The sequence below is a fragment of the Mytilus californianus genome, unplaced genomic scaffold (assembly GCF_021869535.1).
Source record: "Mytilus californianus isolate M0D057914Y unplaced genomic scaffold, xbMytCali1.0.p SCAF_5, whole genome shotgun sequence".
NCBI classification, from domain to species: Eukaryota; Metazoa; Mollusca; class Bivalvia; order Mytilida; family Mytilidae; genus Mytilus; species Mytilus californianus.
In genome coordinates this window covers 67,727,622-67,748,288 of record NW_026262701.1, presented here as the reverse complement: position 1 = coordinate 67,748,288, position 20,667 = coordinate 67,727,622, and the positions used below count along the sequence as shown (strand labels likewise).

The following is a 20,667-nucleotide window of genomic DNA, read 5'->3' as shown; positions in this document are numbered from 1 at the left end:
GTTTAAGATTCCAAAATATTCTTGAATATAAATGAAGCGACCTTATTTGTCAAAATGTATATCTGGTGCATCAACGCTGGTACAATGTAATCTTATTAGTCCCCTACAGACGAAGTCGAAGGGGACTTAAGGTTTGCACTCCGTCTGTCTGTCCGTCTGTCCATCCGTCAGTCCGGCAAATCAGCTTTCTGCACTTTTTTTCTTCGTTCTTGAAGATATTGATTTGATATTTGGTATATAGTTTTATCATGACAAGTTATAGATCAAGTTCGAATTTTGTTCCGGTCTGATGATTAAGTCTAGAGTTATGGACCATAACTCTGGACCATATCTAATGTTAGAGTACTATGTTAAACCATATTTCTGTACAAAGGGAGATAACTCATTTTTTAAGACATTCTTTGTTAAATTATTTGAAGAATTTTTTGACAGGTTTGTTTGTTATTTAGTATAAACTAATTTTCTGAATGCTATATATATCAAAAAAAAAATATGAAGAGAAATCCTTTAATTAGATAATAATCTATTTTTATTAATGTATATATTTCAATACATTACATTGTGTAGATAAAAGTTGTTGACATTTTATAGATAAGTTACAAATCTATATTAGTTTGTGACAAATGAAAGAAAAAAATATTTGGAACTATTAATTATATCTGATTATAATTTGAAATAGATATACACTGTATTACATCATATCTAATTCTAGAGAACTATTAATCATATCTAATGTTTTTTTCATCATGCTTATAAGATATTGATTGATAATTGGTATATAGTTTTATCATGACAAGTTACAGATCAAGTTCAAATTTTTGTTTCTGTCTAATAATTTTGTTCAGAGTTATGGTCCTTGGACTTGAAAAATTCACTCATATAATCAGTTTTCAACACTGTTTTTTGTCATGCTTGAAGATATTGACATGATATTTACTTTTTGTTTACACCATGACAAGTTATAGAACAAGTTAGTATTTTGTTCCAGTATAATGAATTTTTACCCGGTAGGGGACTATGTATTGCCATGCAATACTCTCAGAATGCTTGTTATCATAACTAGTATTCCTTGTAATATAGCAGTCTGGTATGGAAATAAATGGAATGCTGCTCTTGATGAAAAATTTTATTTGATCTTTCTCATAAAACCAATTTACTTACATTAATTTACAATTACTGGAATGTTGCTACTGCTGCTGGACGTTTGATCTCTGAAGGTATCACCAGCCAAGTAATCAGCACTATTGTGATGACATTAACTATTGATACTATCATTTTTTGTTAATGACTGTTTATAAAATGTTGAATTATTTGAAACACTAAGATTTTTCACCCTCTGGGCATAGATAGCCTTATCTGGATTTTGCAAAACATTTTGTAATTCCTGTTTTTAATGCTCTTTAAATTTGTATTAGTTCTGGCCTGCCAACTATTTTGATTTGAGTTCCACTGACGAGTCTTGTGTTGATGTAAACTAGCATCTGATGTTTTAAATTATAACCCTGATACCTTTGATTATTATATGAAATCAGAACTTAAATTTTATGTAAGGTTGTTGAAAGTCAGAGTAATCTTTGTTTAGGTCCTCAGATAAGCATGCATTTCAAAACTATTAAGTGAGATAAAAGTTTCTTTTATCAATAACCGATGCACAAATCTATGCTGTCATATGTGTCAGCTAAAATGTAAATCTCCAATGCAGTGTTTGCAGTCATGGATTTATTTGAAAAATAATCAACACCAACTATTTTAAGATATAAAAAATTTATTTCATATTATTCATCCATTATGAAAAGAAAAGAATAGGAACAATACCTGTCAGACACTGAATTGATTTATGGTAAATCTGTAGCATGATTAAATAGAAGATTTTGATGACAATGTTATGATGCATTCCTAAAGTTCAAAGTTTATTTTGTGCAAAGACATTGCTTGAGACTAAGCACCACTGAAACACAGATTTATTTTATTATTTCAAATTAAGAAAGTATACAAATTTGTGATCCATGGAAAAATTTGACTGGTTTCTTGTGCAATTTCAATAGAAGTTCTATTTTATCTAAATGTAAACTTTTTCAGCTTGATTGTCCTAAAATATGCACATTTATTTATGAATATATAATTGATTTTTCTTTTTTAAAGAACCAACTCTTGCGCATTCATTTAACTGGAGACAACTTGTGGAATTACAAAACTAGAGGCTCTAAAGAGCCTGTGTCGCTCACCTTGGTCTATGTGCATATTAAACAAAGGACACAGATGGATTCATGACAAAATTGTGTTTTGGTGATGGTGATGTGTTTGTAGATCTTACTTTACTGAACATTCTTGCTCCTTACTATTATCTCTATCTATAATGAACTTGGCCCAGTAGTTACAGTGGAAAATATTTTGCAAAAATTTACAAAAATTTACAAAATTTATGAAAATTGTAAAAAATTGACTATAAAGGGCAATAACTCCTTAAGGGGTCAATTGACAATTTTGGTCATGTTGACTTATTTGTAGATCTTACTTTGCTGTACATTATTGTTGTTTACAGTTTATCTCTATCTATAATAATATTCAAGATAATAACCAAAAGCTGCAAAATTTTCTTAAAATTACCAATTCAAGGGCAGCAACCCAACAACGTGTTGCCTGATTGGTCTGAAAATTTCAGGGCAGATAGATCTTGACCTAATGAACAATTTTATCCTTGTCAGATTTGCTCTCAATGCTTTGGTTTCAGAGATATTAGCCAAAAACTGCTTTTTACCCTATGTACTATTTTTTTGCCATGTCGGCCATCTTGGTTTGCGGGCGGGGTCATCGGACACATTTTTCAAACTAGATACCCTAATGATGATTGTGGACAAGTTTGGTTAAATTTGTCTAAGTAGTTTCAGAGGAGAAGATTTTTGTAAAAGATTAAAAAAATTTACGAAAAATGGTTAAAAATTGACTATAAAGGGCAATAACTCCTTAAGGGGTCAACTGACCATTTTGGTCAAGTTAACTTATTTGTAGATCTTACTTTGCTGAACATTATTGCTGTTTACAGTTTATCTCTATCTATAATAATATTCAAGATAATAACCAAAAACGGCAAAATTTCCTTAAAATTACCAATTCAGGGGCAGCAACCCAACAACGGGTTGTCCGATTCATCTGAAAATTTCAGGGCAGATAGATCTTGACCTGATAAACAATTTTACCCCATGTCAGATTTGCTCTAAATGCTTTGGTTTCAGAGATATAAGCCAAAATCTACATTTTACCCCTATGTTCTATTTTTAGCCATGGCGGCCATCTTGGTTGGTTGGCTGGGTCACCGGACACATTTTTTAAACTAGATACTTGAATGATGATTGTGTTTAAGTTTGGGTGCATTTGGCCCAGTAGTTTCAGAGGAGAAGATTTTTGTAAAAGTTTACGGACGACGGACGCAGGACGACGGACGACAGACGCAAAGTGATGAGAAAAGCTCACTTGACCTTTCAGGTCAGGTGAGCTAAAAAAAAAGACTAATTACAAACAAAATCTCACCCCAAAATTTATTTTTTAATAGTTTTTAGACAAAATCAATTTACATGATGTAAAATACATATGCCTTCGAATTCTTGCAATTTATTTTTTCAAACTTTTTCTTAATTCATTGAAATTCTTCTCTTATATTCATTTTATTACAAATATATAAACTGTTGAATGCCAAGTGATCACAATACCTGAAACTGTCTTTGAAGCAGATGAGATGAAATAGTATACAATAATAGTAATAACACAAATATGGCACAAAGAAATGAAACTGAGGTAAATTTTGTATACAAAGAAAAATGTTTAGTGAGCTTCAGCTGGACCCTGGTGATCTGAGAAAGTTGCTGTAGGAACTATAAAACAATGTTTTCTATGGAATTATATCTAACTATTTGCAGTTACATTATCAATGTAAAAAATTCTTATATTTTATATTGAAATGAATCCAATGGTCAATAAATTAATTTGTATAACATGTCAGCCGCCTACATTGTTTAATTCAGGGTTTAATTGGAGAGTAAACAACATTATAAAAAAACAAGACATTTATGGTGCAATGATGCCATCAACATTGAAATACATAGATTGTAAATTACAAGCTTTGTTACTGCACTCCACATATTAATAATCCTTTGTATAAAATTAGACATGTTCTTGCACATCTAATTAATAACAAGTTTCTAAACAGACTATTTTGGATGGATTTACAGTTCATATTTTTAATCCCTAAAGCATATTTACAAAATGTTTGTAAAGCAATTTCAATTTCTATCAACTTAAACAAAGGTTACATTGAAAATTACAAATAATTAAGCTTCAGTGCAAAACAAAGCAAACACAGTCTAAATTATACAAACAAAAAATACCAATTAGACTGAAAGATATGTCACCTGGTTTGCAGCAAGATTGGAACCAGTTATTTGATAAACTCCCACATAACTCCTATATATGGGAATGGACATCCTTATTTATGTACTGATAAGAGCTTTTCAAATCTGAATACTAAACACTAATACTTATAACTTAGTAGACCATGACTAAAAAATTGGGCCTTACAATATCAGTACAAATGAGAAACATGTATTAAGATTTGAAAAATATAAAATTCCACATATCAATGGTCTATTATAAAAAAAATCAAAAGCATGTGTAATTAAAAAATAAATAATTTAAAAAATAAAGTCTCTGAAGCATTCTAGGGAAGCAGCATCTAAAATGTTGCATGATATTTTGAATGTATTGTACACAAAGAAGTGTACCATAATTTTCTTCTGAAATATACCAAATAAGAACACGTAACATATGATGCTGCTGCCACCAGAAAATACCTATGCCTCACTCATTGACAATTATTGAGGTGAAACGAAACAACATTTAAAATGCTAAATATGACAAGTTGTCCGAAAAAATTGTAAGAAAGTGTCAAACTGATATACATATATACTATATAAAATAAAAAGTAATTGTGTTTGCATTGGTTAAACTTATAAAGGCAAATATAAATATGAAAATTTTAACACTTCTGAATTGTTTATGAGAGTTTATATTTCTCCTTTGATTCACCGTTTCCATTCTGCATGTGCTTGATTTAGCATCTTATATTTTAATGGAGACAATATGTTCATTACTTAGATAGAAACTATAACATCAAGGAGTTTGATGTTATTCACATAAAGCAGGAGCAGTTGAACAAAAATATCATTACCATCAATTCTAATAATTATGAAATTGTTATATGGTAAAATAATGATCATCTTACAAAGTATTACTATATTTTCATCTTAATAAAGCTATTCAAATGACATCTTTCATACCTTATCTGAAGCTAGGTTTATCTATATAAGAACATCTTTTTTCCTTAAAAGCAGTGTCTATGTCCATGATAAACATGTCCTTAAAGATTTTTAAGTGTCAATTTCCCTACAGATACTGTCATCCATGATTTTGAAAAGTAAGGAGCTTTTAGCTGCCTTTTGACAAATCAAATATTATAATACTGTATATATGTAATACAAAACAGAAAACATATTGATTTAAACTGAACAATTTGATGAAAACAGCAAAAAAATTGAACTTGAATGTTGAAATACATTTGAAGGGACAAGTACTCATCATGTTTATACAATGCTTGTTGGCCCTAAATTAACCATTATGGCATCTATCAGATAGAATTGATCATAACAATATGATATAAATGATTTTTTTAAACATTTTTTTTCAATTCAGTATAAACCTGAAGTCTATATATTGTTCTTATTATGTATCACAGTTAAGAAAAGAATGCTGCTAAGTAGTTTAGGTAGGTGCTGCATAATGTATTATGTAATAGTCATGAACATATGCAAATATAGCAATAGGCTGTCCTAGTATCAGAGACAACCACACGGCCATGTTACCATACTTCTCATGATGACAATATTTGTTGACAAATAATGAAAACGGCACCTGAAAGTATATCAAAATATATGTAAATTTTTATTAAAAATAAAAATGGAGAATGTGTCCCCATGGACACAGATGATGCCCCCGCTTGCATACAACATTATAAAGGGACATAACTCAAGAACAATAAAAGTGACGCTACCCAAATTTGTACTTGATCTGAGTCTCGTGGTAATAAGTATTGTGTAAAGGTTTCATAATGTTTGGTTGGGGCAAACTTAAGTTACAGAATGGAAACTAAAAATTTTGCAATTTTTCGATTTATAAAGGGCATAACTCGATAATGATTAAAGTGACGCCACCAAAATTCAACTTGATCTGTGTTTTGTGGTAAAAAGCATTGTGTATAAGTTTCATAACATTTGGTGGAGGCAACTTAAGTTAGAGAACAGAAACTAAAAATTATGCATTTTTTTCCATTTATAAAGGGGCATACATAACTTTACGGACGTACGTACAGACAGACAAGGGTAAAACTTAATGCCCCCTCCGCTACGGCAGGGGCATAATAAAAAATACACATGCAGTTACTAAATTATTATTATAATTTGTTATAATTTAGTTCATACTCAGGAAAAAGATTTTTATAAGATAGATGGATGTATTGATTACACAATACATGGACATAACACTTTGTAGATAAACATTTACTAAAGGCACAGCATTTTAAAATGGCACATGAAATTACATGTTCCTCAGAAATTGTTTGGTAGATGTAAACACTCATACCAAATATCAATTATTGAGTCCAAGGGATATTCAATATAAGGAGATAAGATCCATCAAAATGGACCTTCATTTTTCAACTTTCAAATAAGTTCTTGACCTTTTGGCAATAGATGGCTGGGTCCTAATTAACAACCTTGATGTTTCATTAGCAGCAATGTTAGCTGCGTGATTGGATTAATAGATAAAAAGAACTAGACACCTGAAGGATATCTGAAGCCAAGTCTGGCACACTTTCATTGGAAAAGATTTATTGTGTGTGCCTACATGTCACTTTGTCAAAATAATATACAAATCCAAAGGTAGACATAAAATGCAATAGTAACTCTTATCATACCACTTCTTTTTGGCTATAGTTTCTCTAAATGTATATGATGCTGAAGGAGGAATAATGGTGTTATAGAAAATGTCAGAAATTGATTGACCCCTGTCTACAGCTGGATAAACAATAATATCAAATATTTACAAACAGTCAAAGAAAAAAGCAGCATCTTTTTCATTGATAAAGGAATCAATGGAAAACCAAAAGTGTAAAGAAAACTTACCTGACCCAACATTGCCGAGAACGCCCATACTCGGAACATTCTTAATGGTACACTGACTATAAACTGTAATGAAAAAATTATTTATGAAGAAAATACAGGCCTAAATGGAAAAATACAATAGAACAAAGAATTATCTGTAATACCAAACAATTATGTACATGATGTCATTGTTAAGCATACCCCCAACTGTAATTTAAAGTATCAGATAACAACAGATAAACAATGAAGTCTTTCTGTTCAAGAGAACTTGAGAAAAGTGTGATGAAAAATTTTAAGTTTATTTAAACATACTGAAAAATTCAAAGTATCAGCAGTAATTCAGGTACATATTTTAGTGTTTTATAAATCAAAGAATGAGTCAATCGGTGGTAATGAATTTGGCAGCTGATGCCACTTTATGAAAGATAATTTTTTTTATCATAAATAAATCTGAAAATAAATGATATTAGATAGATGAAACTTTGATACATTTAATCAAGTATGGTATTAAAACTTACTTCATGAAAAAATGCTGATAATGCAAAGACAGCCACTGATGCAAACATTTTGGAATATCCCCTTTTTACAAGTGGTTTAAACAGATGTCTGAAATAAAATTATATCAACAGAAAATGAATACACTATTGTCAAATTACTCTTTTGTTCTTTTATATATCTAAATGAAAAACTGGCAAACATTTTTTTTTTCCTGAACCAAGTCAGACTATCTCAACCATGTGTTCCTTGTACTTTGTCTGTTTGTCTGTTTATTTTTTTCAAAGGAGTCTGGTAAGACTGGTATTGGTGGTGTGTATGGTCTGTTGTACTGTCCAATATTTTTGGTAATTCAATGTATTACCATAGCGAATAAAAGTCATGAATGGCAAAATTCCAGCAATTTAATGGTAATAAACATGTGGGATTCATTTATTCATGTGTAGTGACAGTAAACTATTTACTTACCTTACACACCAACGATGAACTGGTACATTCCAAGTTTTCCAGAATTTGTCTACTGTTTCTGCATTCCTGAAAAAGAAAATCATCAAATATAACACTATTGAAAATCCTGTTTACCAATAACAGGGTACATTAGATCATTGTATAAAGGCAAAGGATTTGGAATCAAAGTAGCCCTAATAACAAAGACAACTAAAAAAAATGTCAATGTGTAGAATTAAATGTTGAATATAAAAGAGAGGCATGAGATACCAAAGGAACATTCGAAATCATAAGACAAAGACAAACTGTCAACGCCATGGGCCAAATGGATCCTTGTATCCATGGACTGACAACGTCATTAAGCCTGCTTGATATTATCCAGCATCTGTCTCTAATCTTATTTACATTATTGAATCCTTTGTACCTGCTTGAAAATTCAACTTGTTTTAAAAACTCTATACCAATATTTGTTTTTACTAAAAACCTTGAAAACAAAATAGACTTGAACTCATAATTTTTTTATTTTTTTTTTATTGCACGGGGGGAGGGAAACAAAAGTCTTACATTTTATGTATCTAAATAGCAAGTTATATTATTAATTTTTTTAAGACTTACCACCAATCTTTATAAAATTCTCTATCTCCAAATCTTAATATTTCTGCTATAACATTTAACGATGAATGGAAGAAGCAGTAGAAAAATATCAACCAGATGATATGATTTGGTACCTAAAAGTAAAAACATTGTTTATTCTTTATGTGCTTGCTGTATACATTTATTGTTCAGATTTGCATTTACCTAAATCATGATCATAAAAAGATCAATAGGTTTTGTTTACAAAGAAATTATTTGTTTTTTTTCTGGGATAATGTTACATATATATAAGGTTCTAGGTTTACCAAAAATAAATAATTACCCATAAGACATGGTTCTTGACTTATGGTTAAATAAAATAAGTATCCTTTATATTTTTACCATTTTTATCATTATATTAGTAGAGTGGGGTGCTCATTTTCGCCATAATTTTCCATGTTTTCTGCAGTTTATGTTCAGACCTTGAAGTTTTTGAAGTATACTGATATTTCTATATGAAGATAACATAAAAAGCAAAATGTTCTTAGCTTGAAAACGTGTTTCTCTGAAAAAAAATTATCTGAAAAGTTAGATTAGAGGCTATTTGAAATTTCATGATGTTTTGTCATAGGGGGACACATATTTGCCGTTTTTACACATCTATTTAAAACCAAATAACTGCAGCTTTAAACAATATTTATCAAATCAATTTCATTATAGATGAATAGCAGACATTTCAAAGGTGTAAAGAACTGAAATTTAGGGCATCAGTCAAAGAATTACTAAGAAATACTTCTTTGAAATCTTTTTTTTCATTCAGGAAATTGGCCGAAAATCATTGTCCGTTTTTCGGTCCTTTGCGGTAAGTGCCGAAATTTTTTCTAATTTAAAAAAATAACCATATTTGTTATAAAAATATAATTTACCGGCATATTTCTTCCATTTCAGCAATCCTTTGAAGTTTCTACACCTCAAAATCATAAAACGGCGAAATTGTGTCCCCGGCGAATATGTGCGCCCCACTCTACAAATTCATTTATTTTTATTAAATTGTTTAATTCTTTATACTTCAATTAATATTTTTTTAGCAATGATAATTCTATGATTTCAAGACAAAATTCCAGTTGCAAAATAAAGCTGCCATTATTTTTTATATCACCAGATATGCATGTGCCAGCCATGAGGTACAATGATGAGTGATCAATAAGAAAGATGAAACATTCTTGTAGTAATGTAACCCTAATAATGTACAAGAGTGCACACGCTGAAATGTCTCGCCTTCTTTACTAATCATTGATATTATGTTGATAGTCCTAAATATAAAGCTTTATTACAACTGTCACATAAACTTAACATTAACCAAGTAAACTAAACATTGACCAATGAACCATGAAAATGAGGTCAAGGTCAGATGAACCATGCTAGGCAGGCATGTACAGCTAACAATTCTTCCATACAACAAATATAGTTGACCTATTGCTTATAGTTTAAGAAAAACAGACGAAAACACAAAAACTTAACACTGAGCAATGAACCTTGAAAATGAGGTCAAGGTCAAATAAAACCTGCGTGACTGACATATAGATCATAAAATATTTCCATACACCAAATATAGTTGAACTATTGCATATAGTATTAGAAAAAAAGACCAAAACTCAAAAACTTAACTTTGACCACTGAACCATGAAAATGAGGTCAAGGTAAGATGACACCTGCCAACTAGACATGTACACCTTACAATCATTCCATACACCAAATATAGCTGACCTATTGCATGCAGTATTAGAAAAAAAGACCAAAACTCAAAAACTTAACTTTGACCACTGAACCATGAAAATGAGGTCAAGGTCAGATGACACCTGCCAGCTAGACATGTACACCTTACAATCATTCCATACACCAAATATAGTAGACCTATTGCATACAGTATAAGAAAAACAGACCAAAACACAAAAACTTAACTATAACCACTGAACCATGAAAATGAGGTCAAGGTCAGATGACACCTGCCAGTTGGACATGTACACCTTACAGTCCTTCCATACACCGAATATACTAGACCTATTGCTTATAGTATCTGAGATATGGACTTGACCACGAAAACTTAACCTTGTTCACTGATCCATGAAATGAGGTCGAGGTCAAGTGAAAACTGTCTGACGGGCATGAGGACCTTGCAAGGTACGCACATACCAAATATAGTTATCCTATTACTTATAATAAGAGAGAATTTAACATTACAAAAAATCTGAACTTTTTTTTCAAGTAGTCACTGAACCATGAAAATGAGGTCAAGGATATTGGACATGTGACTGACGGAAACTTCGTAACATGAGGCATCCATATACAAAGTATGAAGCATCCAGGTCTTCCATCTTCTAAAATATAAAGCTTTTAAGAAGTTAGCTAACGCCGCCGCCGCCGGATCGCTATCCCTATGTCGAGCTTTCTGCGACAAAAGTCGCAGGCTCGACAATAAACTACAAAACGTAATCGGAAATACTGCAAACAATCATACACAACATGAAATTACCAGCATTTCACTGGAGGTTTTCAACAAGCGACAAAAAGATTTTTTCTAAATTCCCATGGTGAAAAAGAATTTGCGAATTATGTACCAATACAGATTTTACATGGAAGATTAGGGTACATCATAATTGAAAGTTATTGATGAGTGATGTTGGAACACCAGGCCAACGTAATATCCCTTTAGGTGGCATGGAAGAGTGAAGTGAAATGGGGTAGGGACTTCTTTGCTGAAGTATGAGCCCTGAAATGTAACTGTTTACTTTTTTGAAGCAAACATTATTGATTAACCAAACTATTCATGAAAATCTAGGTGAGTGAATTCAGATTCAAATATCTCCATAAGTATGTTTTATCTCCTGATCACTTACTGCTAATTTCAGTAATCTTTCCACCATTCTTGGGAATTCCAATTCACTTAAAGGTTTCATTGAATTGTTAACTGTTGGAATGATCCACTACAAAAAAAATGAAATCTTTTTTAACATATCCATATAATACTGTGAACTTCTACTCATGCCTCATGGATATATAATCCTTTTGGAACATGTTTTTATTTTGTTAGTATGGGCCTTGGTGGCAGAGTGGTCTTAGTATTTTATCTACAGTAATCACTAGCCTGTCAACACTGAGGTTGGGAGTTCAAACCCCACTTGTGGCAGGTGTGTTCAACTCTTATCTTAATTGACGAGGATTGCCTGTTTTCTGTAGTTTTTCTCAGATTACTCCAGCTTTCTCCACCAATCAAAACTGGATGCCATGGTATAGCCAAGAGTGTTGAAAGTGGTGTTTAATACCAACAATCAATCAATTATAATTTTCGGTCTCTACCATATTCATATTTTCATTACAATAGGGTGCAATAGAAAGGGATATTTTACTTAAAATGCATGTTAACTAAAAGGGTTCCATTTCCTACCTGGCAATGCTGTTAAAGAATCCAAAGATTTAGCAATTAATTTGATGTTTGGATTTTACTGATGAAGTTATACATATGAGACTTATGAACATAGTGTACTTATTGTGTAGCTATATATACCTGTTGCACTAAGGCCATTATCAGCTGAGACAAAAAAATCTGAAATATACAAGGATATAAAATGTAACAGTGAAAAATAAAAAAAAAACATTTGACAATATCAAAAATTTAAGTTATCTAGATTTACACATGTTGACACAAACTCAATCCACATTGATCAATAGAAAGAAGAAATAAAGACCTGTTCTAAATACCTTTCTATGTTACGTAACTTAAACTGCAAGTGTTAGTGTTTAGTGGTGACAGACAGACAGAGAAATTTATTACTATAGATCCACTAACAGCTGGTGGCATTAAAAGAAGTCCTATTTCCTTGATTTAACTTCCTTGCAATATCTTTCCAAAAAAAACAGGCATCATTTATACACATATAAAACATATCTAAATGTCTTTCTAGAAAAAAATGAATTAATGAATACTATTAGTAGCATATTAAAACAAATATAAAAATAATGCACAGCATATTTGAAAAATTATATAAAATACCATTTCTATTGCTCTCTTCAGTAAAAATCTCTTCCTTATCCTCAAGGACCGTGGGAAATTCAACTCATAACATAAAGTTGGTGCACACAGGAAATAATATAAATCTGTAAACAAAAATGTCTAGTCTTAAATTTATAGCAAAGTTATCAATATACTTTTGTGGTCCATAAATTGTAATGGATTTCTTGGGTCAAAGCATTTCAGTTTTGAAAACTTCTTTTTATGGATTTCTTGGGTCAAAGCAAACAAAACATTAACTGCATATAAGAATACCGGATCAGTGTCATCCTGGTTTTCCAATTAAAACATCAAGTTGTTTTAACAATTATAGATTATTTCTTAATTGTTGATTTTTTTTTAGCTTTATATTACCTGTTAAATTTTATAAGGAATACTGAATTATACTATTACATTAAAGGAAATATACATAAATGTGTATAACAAAATTTACAAAATATGTGGAAATATCTTAAAAATTTGCAAGGAAAATGCATGGATTTTTCAAATAGTTTTATCAAAATATACAGAAAAGTTTATTAGTTTGACAAAATATCAAAAAATAAATGGAGAATGTGTCCTCATGAACACAGATGATGCCCCCGCTTGCATACAACATTATAAAGGGACATAACTCAAGAACGATATAAGTGACGCTACCCAAATTTGTACTTGATCTGAGTCTCGTGGTAATAAGTATTGTGTAAAGATTTCATAATGTTTGGTTGGGGCAAACTTAAGTTACAGAATGGAAACTAAAAATTTGCAATTTTTCGATTTATAAAGGGTCATAACTCGATAATGATTAAAGTGACGCTACCAAAATTCAACTTGATCTGTGTTTTGTGGTAAAAAGCATTGTGTATAAGTTTCATAACATTTGGTTGAGGCAACTTAAGTTAGAGAACGGAAACTAATAATTTTGCATTTTTTTTCCATTCATGAAGGGGCATAACTCGAGAATGGTTAAAGTGAACCCACTAAAATTCAAATTTGATCTTTATTTTGTGGTAATAAGCATTGTGTATATGTTTCATAACATTTGGTTGAGACAAACTTAAGTTAGAGAACGGAAACTAAAAATTTTGCAATTTTTCCATTTATAAAGGGGCATAACTCTAGAACGGTTAAAGTGACGCCACCAAAATTAAAACTTGATCTGTGTTTTGTGGTAATTAGCATTGTGTATAAGATTCATAACATTTGGTTGAGGCAAACTCAAGTGAGAGAATGGAAACCAATTTTGGGACGTACGTACGTACGTACAGACGGACAAGGGTAAAACTTAATGCCTAACAAATTTAATTGTAAGTAAAATTCTGAAAAATATAAAAATAGAAAATAAAAAAATAAAACTTGAAAATAAGATAAGTGTCATTTAAAATTTCTTTTTATTAATTGTTATATTGGTATGTTGTTGTTTGTTGTACTATTCTTATGTTTTTAAATTATGCCCTCAATGGGCCCTTGATTTGATTTACTAAAACAATACTTTATTCTATTTATATTATATGACTACTGGTTAGTTAGAAAATTCTCAAATAAATCCACAACCTCACCCAATCCTTATTAAATTTTAAAAATCAAATGTCTGAGAGTTAAAATTTATTTTTTGTACCCTCTTAACAGTTTTCAGGTGAAGAAGTAGGAATGAAAGATTATTACTTCAATAATAGTTACCTGTATGATTCAGATTATCTGGATAACTGACAAGTAGTGTCTCTGGTTTTCCATTTTCTGATTTGAGCACTATAAGTACAAATGAATTTAATTAACTCTTAATAACAACTTAAATTATGATACAGAATAAGCTCACAATTAACCCAGAATTCTTAATTTCAAACAGGTACATTTACAGGTCTACATTTTATAATGAACAACCTTTACCTGTTCACTTATAGAATGGTGCTGTCACTAAATTTAATATCATATGTAAAATGTTAGACATTTTGATGCATATGCATGTTACACAATTGTTTTCTGTTACAAATCCAACAAAAGGTATTTAATTGGTTTTTTTATTATGCATACAAAATTTCATAAACTGTTAACACAGAGATATGTCTCGCCTATTTGTTATTTTGATAATGCAAATGTTGAAATTAAAATAGCAATACTTTAACATGTAAGTTATGCAAATATTCAAATTCAATGAACCATAACTGAAGGTACAGGGCTAAACAATCTCCATGGAAATGAGATGTACAAATTCTTATACAACTGCAAACCAAATACCATTGACTTTTCATTAGTCGTTCCCTTTAAACAAACCTAAACACAAATATTAACTTGTAAACTATGTAAAAGTTTCAAAGTCAATGAACCATAATTAGGGGGTGGGGTTAAATAATCTCCATGGAAATGAAACTTGCAAATGCCAATACATTTGTATACCGAATATCATTGACTTAACATTAGTGGTTCATCTTAAACTGAACTAATCACAAACTAATACATGTAAACTAAGTAAAAGTTTCAAAGTCAATAGACCATGACTGAGGGGTAGGGACCAAATATCTCCATGGAAATGAGATGTGCTAATGCTTATACAACTGCATACCAATTATCATTGACCTACCACTAATGGTTCCCCTTAAACTGACCTAATCACAAACTAATACATGAAAACTAAGCAAAAGTTTCAAAGTCAATAGACCATGAATGAGGGGGCGGGGCCAAATAATCTCCATGGAAATGAGATATGCCAATGCTTATACAACTGCATACCAAATATCATTGACCTACCACTAGTGGTTCCCCATAAACTGACCTAATCACAAACTAATACATGTAAACTAAGCAAAGTTTCAAATTCAATAGACCATGAATGAGGGGGCGGGGCCAAATAATCTCCATGGTAATGAGATGTGCCAATGCTAATACAACTGCATACCAAATAGCATTGACCTACCACTAGTGGTTCACCATGAACTAGACCTAATCACAAACTAAAACATTGTTGACGTTGGAAACAGCATACCTATGTCTCGCTTTTTGACTCCGTCCAGGCGAGACAATAAAAATCAGCAATACCACCAAGTCATGCTTATTATGTATTCTTAAGTTTGTTAGAAATTCATTTTTTGCAGGATTTTCAAACTTTTATCTTTCTAATTATAGTGACAGCCATTTGTATGGCAATTAAGGTCATCAACCAATTTCTTAAGAATGTATCATTTAAAGAATATTTGGCATTTAAAAAAAAATCTATTTTAAAATGGTGGCAACCAAGTTTAATGACAGTTAGGAACTAAGGGGTCATTAATCACAACCTTCAGTTTAAATTAAATTGCATCACTTTGGGTATATCAGAAAGACTGTAACTATACCTATGCAAAACTATGTATACCAAAATCAATATCTATCAATAAAAAAATAAGGAGATGTGGTTTGATTGCCAATGAGACAACTATTCACCAGAGGCCAAATGATGTGGTATGTTTGCCAATGAGACAACTATCCACCAGAGGCCAAATGATGTGGTATGTTTGCCAATGAGACAACTATCCACCAGAGACCGAATGATGTGGTATGTTTGCCAATGAGACAACTATCCACCAGAGACCGAATGATGTGGTATGTTTGCCAATGAGACAACTATCCACCAGAGACCGAATGATGTGGATGTATTTTAAAAAGCAAACTTAAGTCACCATACAGCCTTCAATAATGAATGTAAGTGAATCACAAATGATGGTGACATAGTATATATGTGTATTATGTGAATTAGTGCATTCACTATAGAACATAAATTATAAGAGATACAGAATTTTGAAGAATTTAAAAAAAAGTGATATGAGAAGCAAATCTGTACATTTTGTAAAAAAAAATAGACAAAAGTAAAGAATTCCTCTTTAGCCACAATTGTATTTGGTAGTAAGAATTAGTTTGTTAGCTTTCAATTAAACATGTTTAATGATCAAAATGATCTTAAAAATTAGAAAAGAAATACTTGGTTTAAGGGGAGACAACACTGTAAACTTCCTGTTTTTTTAAGTTACTGTAGATCTTTCTGGAACAGTCAAATTCACCCTGAATCAAGAATTTTTCAAAAGACAAGGTACAAATCTGTGAGCTTCACACATTTTAATTATATGAAAGTGCTTGTGTCATGCCTATAAAGTATATGGATTTATGCATGACCTCATTTCCATTTTTTTCATGTTGAGATAGGGCAATTTTGTTTCATTTTCTTTGAGTAGAACTTCTTTTGTTCTGTTAAAATTATATTTTATTTTTATTTCATTATAAACTTGAGAAGATTCTAGTAATATCTAGTTTATACAAGTATCTTTATTAGTGACTTATGCATGGTCCCTCAAAATATGAAGTTGGGAAACAATGTTTCTTGGATGGCTTTATATGAATCTTACTTGATTCTGATACACTTAAAGATTTCCTTCTTTTTATCTTTGTATTTTCTGTCCTCTGTAACCGGCACCATCTGTTGACACTGAAATAGGACACCAGCTTCAGGAACATCATTGAGTATATCCCACATGTGATACAGGAAAAAACTACAAAATAAATAATAGAATATTACAAAACTAGTGATGAATAAATCTGTAACATGCAAACTTTTCCTGAAGTGGAATGTAACCATAATATTAACAAAATGAAGTATTTGTAAGAAATAAATTTCCCATATCAAAATATCTATGTAAACAGGCTACTATTTGGACCTTCAAGATGTTTCAATAAAAGTTAATCAAGCATAGAATGTAGGTCATCAATATAAAAATGGCTTATTAGAGTGTTTGACTATGTTTTGAGAATGAAGTACTTACGTAACATTGATATACCACTATAGGTGTTTTAGATAAGACCTAAATGTGGTACAAAATTGAAGTTGCTCAAACATAAAAAGTAGGTCATTGTTACCCAAATTATATAAAAGAAGAATGTGTCCATGAGACACAGATGCCCCTGCTTGTAAAAATGCCAGAGTCAATGTACAAAATACAGTTTTAGTTAATAATTTTTCCAAAAAATTACCTTTACTTTTACAATGTTTATTCGATCATATAATTGATCCCCAACAGATTCTTCAGAAAACTGGCACTGGAGAAACATCTATTGTTACATTTTTAGAATGGATAGAATAGTAATTTTTGATTTTATGGTAACTTCTTGTTATCATTGGTCAGCCACATTGATTGACTTACTTGGATTAGGGTGTAAAACCAATATAACTGTACTTGGAATTAGTAGACATAATACCAGGTTAACAACAGTCATCCCAAAGCCTGTGTTTTCAGATATCCATCCCTAGAAAACAAATGCTACATATATAATTGGTGTTCACTGTATACAATGTATTACATACAAATCAACTGCTTACCACTTCTTGCCTTACAATTTGCATAAAGGAGAGGTTGTGTATGATATGCATATGCACAATAAGGATTTACAGTATTGGCTAATGGCAAAAAATACTGGCCTAAAAATGTGACTCTCATTAAATTGACTGTAAATTGTCTGCTGTAAGGTTTTAGATTTGTGATAAAGGGTAGAGGTGGACAACATTTTAAAACATAATAAACTATTGACACAAAGATATGTCTCGCCTGTAAATAATTTGATAGTAAAATGCAAATGTTGAAATTAAAATAGCAAAACTTTAACATATGTCATAAAGTCAATGAACAATGATTGAAGGAACAGGACCAAATAATTTCTGAGATATAAGATATGCCAATGCTAATACATTTGGGAACAAAATATCATTGACTTATCATAAGTGGTTCGCCTTGAACTGACCTAATCACAAACTTTCATATATTAACTATGCAAAAGTTTCAAAAGTCAATAGGCGATGACTGAGAGGGCGGAGCCAAATAATCTTGAAGGAAATGAGATGCTTATACAACTGCATACCATTAATCATTGACTTATCATCCCTTAAACTGACCTAACCACAAACTTTAATATGTAAATTATGCCAAAGTTTCAAAGTCAATAGACCATGACTCAGGGGGCAGGGCCAAATAATCTCTATGGAAATGAAATGTGCCAATGCTTATACAACTGCATACCAAATATCATTGATTTACCATTAGTGGTTCCCCTTAAACTGACCTAATCACAAACAAATAGTGACCCAGCTGCCGCCTTCAGAAACATCATACCTAAGTCTTGCTTTTTGACTACATCAAGTTGAGACACAAACCTTTTATTTTGGTCATTTACATTTTCTTAACATTACACTTATTTGAATAATAAATTTTGCACCAATATTTGTTTTATTTTACAAAAATAATCTCCTTCATTTCTGTTTAAATGTTTATTTACTACAAGAAATTGATAACATATCTGTATATGTGTAAATAAGCTTAACATTTGAAATAGTGGGTTTGGGAGTCCCAAATTTCCCCTAAAAATCCCCCCCTTTTCTATCTTTAAATATTTAGGTTCAGGTTTTTATTTCCTTACATTATGTAATGGTACATCTTTATATATGCTGCAAAAAAAAGTTTTATATTGCAGGTGTAGCATTCTCCTGTTTTCATTGGATATTACGATCGCGTGTTTGAAAGGTTATTATATTTATCCGAAGCCTTGTTTCTATTTTTAAGTATATTGAAGCTATGTTTCTATTTATATGTATATTGACGGTCAATATGAAAAATTTTGCTAAATTTAGATTAATGACGTCATGACCTCACACATAACAACCATGGAGGAAGCGCCGCAGCAGATGAAAAGAAAATTTGCAAGTATATCACAAGAATTTTTATGTTAAACGCAGACGCAAAGAATACAAGAAAAGTAACGCAACAAGCTATGAAGTTGTTCAAAGAATATTGATGTTTTTAATAACATGTTAAAATTCTTGCAAAATACAATTTAAAAATACACAGAAAGAACATTGAACGCCATTTTCCTAATACATTATTTACATATGTAATATATAAATTAAGGACTTTCACTCTTTCAATACGTTATATATATGGACCTGTTAGATTATATTAACACTCAGACTTCGTCCTCAGTCAATATAATCTGAACAGGTCCATATATAACTCGAACTTCGTCCTCGGTCAATATAATCTGAACAGGTCCATATATAACGTATTGACCTCCTCAAAAGTCCATAATTGATAAATAATTTAATTTTGATTGAACTAAAGGTTCTAAATAAAGAAAATTTAAAAAATGTTTCTGTCAAAAAATTGCTCGTTTTTTGTTTTTATTTCTAAGTTCAATGATTTTAACATGAAATCATTTATGTCAATTGTACATAATTTCTTCATTTCCTTAAATTATTTTGAACTTCAGGTCTAAGAAGACAAATTAAAATATTGGAATACAAATATGTAAAGTTAGCTGAAATTGCAAACCGCAAAGTAACAAATATGTCAAGTAAGCTGAAATTACAAATGTCAAAGTAATATCAGCAATAAACTTCAAATTGGGATATAAACTATTGTTAACATGTTCAAGTATTTGATTGATGCACTTTACATGAACATGACAAACATGACAAACATAACCATGAACTGCTTTTTGACCATGAACTGTGTTTTATCAGTTTATCTGAAGTGGTGCAGACGAAAACAAAGACTGGCCTTGAGAATATTTGGCAGATAAAACATATATCCTTGTTTAGCATTCTAGGGTTACAAATTAAGTGTAAAGTAAAATCTTCTGGTTACAAATTAAGTGCAAACCTTAAATATATCATAACTAGTATTAAAGTATTCTATATGGAATAAAATATTACAGAAATCATAAAAGAGTCTTTCCACTTCCTCATACAAAATGTTTTTCAAATCCTTTTCTTTTCAATAAATGAATGTATGAACAAGAGGTTCCTCAAGCCTATATCGTTTTTCATCATCATTATTCTATGTCTATTTTCCCCATTTCCTTTGCTTTTATGTATGACATTTGGGT

At 30.9% G+C, this 20,667-nt stretch overlaps 2 protein-coding genes across 6 annotated transcripts in view; one reads left to right on the top strand and one right to left on the bottom strand.

Moving 5' to 3' along the window:
• Window positions 1–20,667, top strand: part of LOC127701268 (nuclear factor of activated T-cells 5-like) — a 347,248-nt gene that overhangs the window by 220,836 nt on the left and 105,745 nt on the right. The window lies entirely within an intron of this gene.
• The window catches only part of LOC127701298 (diacylglycerol O-acyltransferase 1-like), a 35,527-nt gene continuing 16,607 nt past the window's right edge, over window positions 1,748–20,667 (bottom strand). For both annotated transcript variants that reach the window (XM_052205173.1, XM_052205172.1), the window contains exons 6-16: window positions 17,937–18,039; window positions 17,145–17,288; window positions 14,452–14,520; window positions 12,775–12,878; window positions 12,289–12,327; window positions 11,621–11,707; window positions 8,766–8,878; window positions 8,172–8,237; window positions 7,727–7,814; window positions 7,230–7,292; window positions 1,748–5,961 (exon numbers count right to left, since the gene is read on the bottom strand). In XM_052205173.1, coding sequence (XP_052061133.1) covers window positions 5,812–5,961; window positions 7,230–7,292; window positions 7,727–7,814; window positions 8,172–8,237; window positions 8,766–8,878; window positions 11,621–11,707; window positions 12,289–12,327; window positions 12,775–12,878; window positions 14,452–14,520; window positions 17,145–17,288; window positions 17,937–18,039 — 1,026 coding nt within the window. In that variant the 3' untranslated portion in view covers window positions 1,748–5,811. The remainder of the gene's footprint in view (window positions 5,962–7,229; window positions 7,293–7,726; window positions 7,815–8,171; window positions 8,238–8,765; window positions 8,879–11,620; window positions 11,708–12,288; window positions 12,328–12,774; window positions 12,879–14,451; window positions 14,521–17,144; window positions 17,289–17,936; window positions 18,040–20,667) is intronic.